General features: G+C 36.5%; 1 protein-coding gene across 1 annotated transcript in view; it reads right to left on the bottom strand.

The window, feature by feature from the left end:
• Positions 1-8,556, bottom strand: part of ACACA (acetyl-CoA carboxylase alpha) — a 336,306-nt gene that overhangs the window by 132,951 nt on the left and 194,799 nt on the right. Inside the window, exons 34-35 of the mRNA XM_006832345.1 lie at positions 5,531-5,587; positions 5,237-5,281 (exon numbers count right to left, since the gene is read on the bottom strand). Coding sequence (XP_006832408.1) covers positions 5,237-5,281; positions 5,531-5,587 — 102 coding nt within the window. The remainder of the gene's footprint in view (positions 1-5,236; positions 5,282-5,530; positions 5,588-8,556) is intronic.

Below are 8,556 nucleotides of genomic sequence, written 5' to 3'. Positions count from 1 at the left end.
AAACGGGTACTGTCTGCAAGTTTGGGTGTTCTTGTGCATCTCCCCTCACTTCATATCAGCAGGATGCTTCACTCTCAGCTCTAGCCTTCCATAGCTATGTCCTTGTCAATGGGCAAAGGCATTCCTAGGTCTCACCACACTTTGGACCAACCAGCCCTTCCTCTTCTCTCTCTCATGTCCAGGTCACTGGGAGTCTATGGAACGTGGTTGAACCTCGCCCATATATTAATTGCTGCCTTAACCCCTCTTCCACTCACCAGTAGACCAATGTGGTCGCCAGCAAGCTTACATACCTGTCTCTATAAGTTTGTTCAGATGACTGCAGAACCTGGAAAAGCTGTTGCTACTACTGATGCATAACACTCTGTTGGTCTTTATATATTTACATAAATATTTATATTGGTCTTTATATATCTACATACATAAATATATATAAATTGAATTCTTAAAAACTTTAGCTGTGCTGCCAACTTTGGAAAAAAGTATCCCACAGCTATACCATGTTAAGTTGGCATTGCACAGAAATTAACAGCCATACTGGTCTAGAAACGTTAAACGTAATTTTTTTCCGGCTCATTTGTACAGAGGTAATGTACTGTATTAGATATGTAAGGTTTTATCTACATGGGTTTAACTGCAGAAACTAATAAAGTATTCTCTAAATAACAAAAGGAGTCCTGCTATGGTACTGTGGATTAATGCGCTGGACTGCAAAGTCGGCTTGAACCTCAAGGTTGGCAGTTCAAGCTCACCAGCTGCTCCTCGGAAACCATATACAGAGTCGCTATGGGTTGGAAGTGACTTTACGCCACTTAACAACAAAAAATTACAAAAAAAGAAATAAATAAATCTGGAAGTCTAAAGGTTTTTGTAGAAAAAATCTGTTTAATATAAAAAAGCTTTTGCCATTCAAAAATCACAGGGACAGAGCTTAAATGAATTCCAAAAATCTCAGATCATGTAGTTTTAGTAAATTCTTTTATCCCACCTTATCCTCAAACTGCAATTTCTCCACTAACAGCATTCATGCTTATTCCATCACTAATGTAATTGCTTTCCAGGCATTCTACTAGTGTTATGGGCAAATATCATAATTGAATGTACACAAAGAAAAACACTCTTAGTGTTCTGGTACCAAAAAACAAAAGAATGCAACATTTCTTAGGAAGAAATTATACTCCTGCTGTGTTCTAATCAGCCAACCATCATCAAGACAATCAAAATAATTTGCCTAAATTAGCCAATCAAGACACCCTGCAAATCAGAGAATGTGAAAACCTGCAACAGAAGACATCATAGCTGATTATGATACTAATAATCGTGTTAAAAACCTAATGAGATGAAGAAATTGGAAGCTTGCTGGTGCAATTCTCTTTTACCTCAACATGCTGAGAACTAATTATATAGACTGTAATTAAAACAAAAGCCCAAACCAAACCTTCTGAAAAAGTAATAGTTGGTCCACTAGCAAACAGAACTTTTTTATTTTAAGAAATGAACTACTAACCATGATAACTGTTTGTGAGTTTGTGACGTAACAGTGGGCTCTTCCTCCAAGACCCTAATTAAAAAAATGATTATTGAAGTAGGAGTCACATGGAGTCCTGGTGTGGCACTGTAGATCAGCACTGGACTGCTAACCACAAGGCTGGTGGTTCAAACCCAGCAGTTGCTCCTTGGGAAACCTATACAGGGTCTCTATAAGTCAGAACTGACTTGACAGCACATAACAACAACAGGAGACAAGTAACAATTGAGTAAAACCACAACCATCTCTTGGATGGTTTATAGTAGAATTTTATAATCCTTTGAAGCCTTCTCTGTAGGAGAAGTGGGCAGTTTGAGTACACCAGATGCTTTCCAGGAGAAAGATGAGGCTATCTGCTTCTGCAAAGATATGCAGCCTTAGAAATACTACACAGGATCACTGAGTCAGAACCAACTCGAAGGCACTTAATAACAACAATGAAGTCTTCAAAAAACAAAAGGAAACATTTTCACAGATGCAAAACTGTTTGATATAAAGTCTTATCATAGTTTGGGGGCTTAATGTCTTTGGTTAGGTGGCAAAAGATAAATTTTGGAAATACGCATTCTGGTATCCATAATAAAACTTAATGGAAAAAAACATAGAACGTTCCAAAAAGAGTTTAACACTTATATTTTGTTAGGCACCACATTTGGCTACACTTTTCTTATTCCCAGACCTGAAATGTGACATTAACGGAGACAAAACAACTAAAATCAAACCTACTGTCATTGTGTCAACTCCTAGTAGAAACGTACCACAGAGTTTCCAAACCTGTACATCTCTATGGAAGCAGACGGCCACATCTTGCTCCTGTGGAGTGAGGGGCTGATGTGTTCAAACCACCAACCCTTCTATTAGCAGCTTTGTGCTTAACCACTGAGCCACCAGGGCTCCTTAATACTATGGAAAATTGTAGAACTGCAGCTTGGATCAACTGCAGAAACTTAGGGAGGCTTTTGCTTTTAAGGCTTTTTTTCCCCCCCATAAATACAAAGACGATATTAGACTTATTTTCCTCAAACTTTCCCTTTAAATATCCATGTTAAGCAGTCATTAAAATCCCATTATGGGTACTTGACTTAATTAGATGGTTATGTTAACAGACTTGACACTAAGTCTCTTTAATGCTCAGAATGTCAGTCTCCATAGAGTCAAGAGACTATGGCAGCAGCAAACATTCCTGTGGACACATCTCTGGGGACTGTAGTGGTTACACAGAGAAGTTTTAGAAAAGCTTATACTCTTCACTGGCATCTGAATAAACACCTAATATACAGGCTTTGTTGAAATGTCTACTACTCTGTCTGGCCCTGTTCTGTATTTGCAACTTGCTCTGGGGCAGTCTAAAAGATAGTCTGAAGACTATGCAATAGTACAGCTGCTTCACTCCACACCAGCCACTGTTGCTCTTGAACCAAACTTGGTAACCTTCCTTCTCCTCTCCTTGCCCCCTCGTGTGCACACCCTCCTCTCTTCTATTCAATAATATAGGGATTTCACAGTGTAGAACAGGGGAGGCTGCATACATCACAGTGGATTACCAAGAAGCCAGAAGGATCAAGGGATTCACTGCTAACACTCCTGGAAAGCTTCCTCTTTTTCACACTACACTAACTATGGGGCAAGCACACAAGAGATGACATGACAGAGGCTAAGTATCCTTCGTGAATGGCAAGCTACCACCAGCAGAGGCACTCACAGCAGTACCATGACAATGAGCCCTGGATTTGTACAACTTCTGCCAAGGCTCTGAGCTATTGTAGATCCTTCCTGAAGTTCAGTAATAGTTGTCCTGGCTCCTGTGTAACCACTAATCATTTCTAAGGGGCCAAAATAAAAACATGCCCAATTCCTCAGTCCTTCAATTCTTCAGAGAAATCTAGTCTACACCTAAATCTTAATATTCTCTATGCTTAAACACTCTTTCCTACAACGCAAATCACTACTGATTATTTAACCAATGTCTCATTTGTTGCCATTCTAAATAGAAAATGGACAGTGATTCCCAGGGAAGAATCCCTGCTGGATTAATTTCCAAGTAGATTTTGCCTATACATGTCTCTATTCAACCCAAATCCAGAGATATTGGAAGATCAGGTACAGAAAATGTTTGAAAGCTGTTAGACATACTTGAGGACATGATACAGACTCATAGAGATAAGAAGGGTTGGTCATATTTTACATTTAAAATGTCAGTGAGAACTAATGTCCACTGGCTTTTAAAAGATACTAGTGGAGAATTTTAATTCATTATGGAATACTTATTATAGAAGTCAATAAGCATGCTATACATGTGAAGACTCCTTCTGTGCCATAAGGAAAAAGGAAGACTATTGTGCCAATTTAGTGTTTCCCCCAAAATAATATGGCTGCATTCTTACGGCAGTAAGAAAAATCAAATTAACACTTAAGAATCGAGTCTAATATTTCCCCCCAAATCCAGGGCCTATAACTGGCATGCATACCTCAGTCCTGACCAGCAACTACCAGTCACAGTTATTTATTCATAGGCTCTTATATTCAATCTCCAAGTATCAATTTTATTCTTTAAGCTCTGATTTTTCTTCGTAAAGCCCCAGGGTTCTCTTTAAGCTCCTCATACTTCTCCACTGTCTCCAGTTTCCTATCTAAAGTTATTGATTGATACATATCTGCACTCTGCTTGGTTTCCTGACATCAATAACACAGGGAGCTGTGTAGTTCACAACATTTCCTAAAGCATTTCAGAAAATCTTGGTTCTTAGCTTGCAGCTAGACTCTTGTTTTTCTATACACTTGCCCAATAAGGTGAACTGTGAAAAGTAAAACAAAATGCCAAGTGCCAGAGACCTAATAAACAAAACAGCAATAAAAGCAATCACAGGTAAGTCCTTGAATTTATACAAAGCCCTTTCCAGAATCCCAATGTTAACTTCATTCAGACAAATGAACAAGGCTTGAAAACTAACTTAGCTTAATTGCTAAAATAAAATTCTTATTATGAAGAGTAAAACTTTGTAACATCTGGAATATTATTTAATTACATTAGGATTACAAACCAGTCATTTTAGAGGATGAGATATTTATTTGCAAACTTGATTTCTTACCTCACTGCCAAAGCTCTTTTCAATAACTGTTTTATTATTGCCATAAATATTAACAGTTAATTCAGGGAAATGGGAAAACAAGCAACTTAATGCTTAATTTTTTTAAAAAAAGTCCAGTTCTGAGGATTAACATAACAAAGGAAAAACTGTAAGAAATTCACCATCTTATCCTCTGTTAAGGCATCTTAAATAATAAATCATTGTTATTCAGAATTTAAAATGTTCAATTAACAGAATTTGAATCCATCTTTGGTAGAAGCCAAGGCCCCCAAATGCAACTGGCAGCTCTTGATTACCGATTCGCTGTGTACACTGAAGAAATAAATTACTAGTTAGCTACTGCTTCTACTTTACTCATCTAGATAAATGCATATATGCTCTTAACTCTCTCTCAAAAGTACACTGAGAATTCATTATAGGGTAAAATAAAGCAACACAAAAAAGCCTTTAGCTAGAATAGAAGAACTGAACACTCATAAAAATACTTTCTAAAAGAAGAGGGACCAAACATCAGTCCAACCCTACTTTCTAAATAACTCACATGGGTTTTAAGTTTAAATAATCAGCATTATACAAATAAAACTGAAAATAATCTTTCATTACTTTTCCTTTTACTTACATGAAATCTCTGATCCACCTCATAGTTGACCTGTTTCCTGAAATCCTTTCAAGTGAAAGACAGAAAGGAAGGGAAAACAGCAGAAGCTTGAAAATTAGTAATAAAATTTAAAATACATTGAGTAAAAGATGATGAGTTAAACTAATGTTTTTTTCCTTGATTAAATTTATAGAAAAACAGCTAATTCCATTTATAAGTTCTACAAGTAAGTATACGATTGTAATCCCCTTAAAAAATTTTTTTAACAACTCTAGCCAGCAGTATAAGAAGTATTAGAGAGGTACATGCCAATACCTTTTGTGCAACCAGGAAAGTAAGGCGCCGAATCCCATGCTCAACCAGGGTAGCTTTCTATGAACAAAAATGTAAAATAGAAGATAAATGAGATCTCCATTCACCCAAAAATTTACCTTATGTGGTCTTCCTAAGTCTCTGAGAGGGATAAGCACTTTTGGATACCCAGTTATCTTGGTGCAGTACCTCCAAACTTTCAAATAAACAAATTTCAACCCGGCTCATGGCACTACATCTTACGAAATAGGTTTTATATTGATCTGGACAAAACTGAAAGAGAGCTCTGTGGAGGAGAAAGGGAACTCACTTCAATTCTCTGATTCAGACTCTAACAGATCTTATTTTCAAATATGAAGATTAATATTGATACAGAAGCTAAATGTAATCAGGCAAAGAGAAGAGAACTACCTATAAAACAGAAAATAAAAGAATTAAACTGTTATGTAGATGATAGATATTATCTATCATCAGATAAAATTACATTACTGGAATTCAACCCAGCAATCCTGAATTTTTCAATTCTTCTAAAACATTTTTCCTACTTTACAAGAAGTTATTTTTAAAAAGTTTTCTTTAAAAATTATTAAAAGCAAGGCTTGATTAAATTTAGTGGTTAACTATATCTGCCCTTGGAACAGACAAGCAGTATGTAAGACGTCAACAGAGACTAGCAGTTTCAAAACAGTTGTTTATATGATTCTTGGGCCTTCAGATGTATGCCTTCCTCTTATTTTGTACTGCTCAGTTACCTCAAAAGTCAAAGACAAAGAAATACACTAATGAAGTTAGTAAAAGCAGTGCTTTTAGAGGTCCCTAACAAAGAGGGACTACATCGCAACAAGCAAACAGGCAATCCACCAGTTGAATGACCTGAGAATAAACGACTAGCACAAATAGAAGGAAAAAAAAGGAATTACTTCACAAACTAAATTTAGATTTAGCTTGGCCACAGCCCTTGCTACAACTCAAACCAAGACAATTTCTAAGAATTTTTGTTAAGTTGTAACAATTAAATTAGAAATTTAATTCTTGATTCAAATTTAAAAATTCAAATTGGCTTCCTTTTATAACTGAGTATGTTCCTGGGCCATTTTCTTCTGTTTCTGTATCTGCTATGGCATTGCTCAGTTAGCTTAATTTTATGAATACCATAAACAACAGAAAACTGGGAAAATTATTTTCTTTTAAATAAATTATAACAATGATTTCCCAAGTTAAATGCAAATAAATTTTGGGTTAACCATATTTTAAAATGATCTGTACTGTCACCATACCAATTAGCATAAATAGCCAATCAGAAAAAATTGTATTGAAAGGAGGAGGGTAGTTCTCAATCTCTTTAGTATGCCAGAACAGAAACGTTTCTTCTGACATCAACAAAGAATTCCACTACAGCCAAGTCCTTCAAAGACAAGCATCAATAGCTGTGTTCTGGCAAGGGAAGAAAATAACTTTAATAATGCCATGATTTAAAATCAAAATTGTTATTGCTTTTAAAATTCCACAAGTGGCTGACAATAACAGCAGAGCAACAGGATTCTGATTACATTGTAATAATGCGGGTCTCACAGCAAGTCCACAGCCATTACCCAGCGATTAGGCGTCAGCACCTGGAGAAACTCCATTTACACTGACTGCTTCAATCTCCTCCACAAGTCATTTACAAATATATGATCCTAATTTCTATGAAAGAAAAAAAGACATGCTGAGACTAGAAGATTATTTGGACAATTTAGATCAACCAATTTGATAGTTTAATGTGTACTTTAAAAAAAAACTTTCTAAACTGCTAAGAGTATGATCACAAAGTGAAAAGTACAAAACTAGTTATCACTTCAGCTTCTTAAAAAAATTTTTTTCCTTCCTTTGTTTTTCAAAACAAGGAGTCAAAAATGTGATATATACTTGCATAATCACAGTACCTGATGCAGGTAACAGTTGGAGTTTGGCATGTCTGCATCTCGGTGTGCCTCAGTTATAAATCCAGTAACAAAAAAGTTAATTTCTTTATGACCAATTAATGTTCAAAATGTATGCAGTGAAAATGAAGAAGCTACTTCCTTAAATCAATATGATAAAAAACATTTACAAGTGAGGATGAAAAAACCTTAAGTTGATGTCAAAAAAGGGAAAAAACCCCACAAAACCTGGGAAGAAACTTTCAGACTATTTCACAAAGCAGCAGTCACATTACAACTCCTCAGCTAAGGGTTCCTTTGTCACTGGCCTCAGGTTAATTTTATGCAGTCCCTACTAAAGGACTCCTGGTACGGTGCCGTAGGACAAGCACCAAACTCTTAGAACCACAAAGTTAGTAATTCAAACTCACCAGCTGCTCCTCGGAAACCTAATACAGAGTACCTATGCTCGGAACAACAACACTGGTCAAGGACACAGAAAAATACCCAATCACTTCCTCTACTTGGACCTTTTCCTCATATTGGCCACGGAAATCCCACAGTCAGTTTATGTGCTATAGTGGCTGTTAAATGCTATCAAGTTGGTTCTGACTCTATAGCAACCCTGTATAGTGTTCCCTAGGAGTGACTGGTAGACTTGAACCACCGACCTTGCACTTCAAATTGACCTTCTGGTCCCTCCCTGTGATGGCATTATGGAGTAAAAGTTAATGCTCATCTTAATCAGAGCTAGTTTATTCCTGGGTATCTACCATTAGCCTTAAATGGTATCTATGGTACCAATAAGAGTACAAGAGTTGAAGAGAATATTTCAAAAGTCAGCTAGAGAAGATAAAACCAAGTATTACAAAAAAATGTGCAAAGATCTGGAATCAGAAACCAAAAAGGTAGAACATGCTCAGCATTTCTCAAGCTAGGAGAACTGAAGAAAAAATTCAAGCTTCGACTTTCATCATTTAAAGATTCTCTGGGCAACTTATTGAATGATGCAGAAAGCATCAAGAGAAGATGGAAGCAAAGAGTCCCCACTGAATAGCTGTCATCTTGTCTAGATGGGTCTGGTGAAAAGAGATGGGGATAAGATTCAATAGTGAATAACTGTTATCA

The sequence above is a fragment of the Chrysochloris asiatica genome, unplaced genomic scaffold (genome assembly GCF_000296735.1).
Source record: "Chrysochloris asiatica unplaced genomic scaffold, ChrAsi1.0 scaffold00007, whole genome shotgun sequence".
NCBI classification, from domain to species: domain Eukaryota; kingdom Metazoa; phylum Chordata; class Mammalia; order Afrosoricida; family Chrysochloridae; genus Chrysochloris; species Chrysochloris asiatica.
The sequence above is the reverse complement of the archived record's forward strand: the minus strand, read 5'-3'. Positions and strand labels throughout refer to the sequence as shown.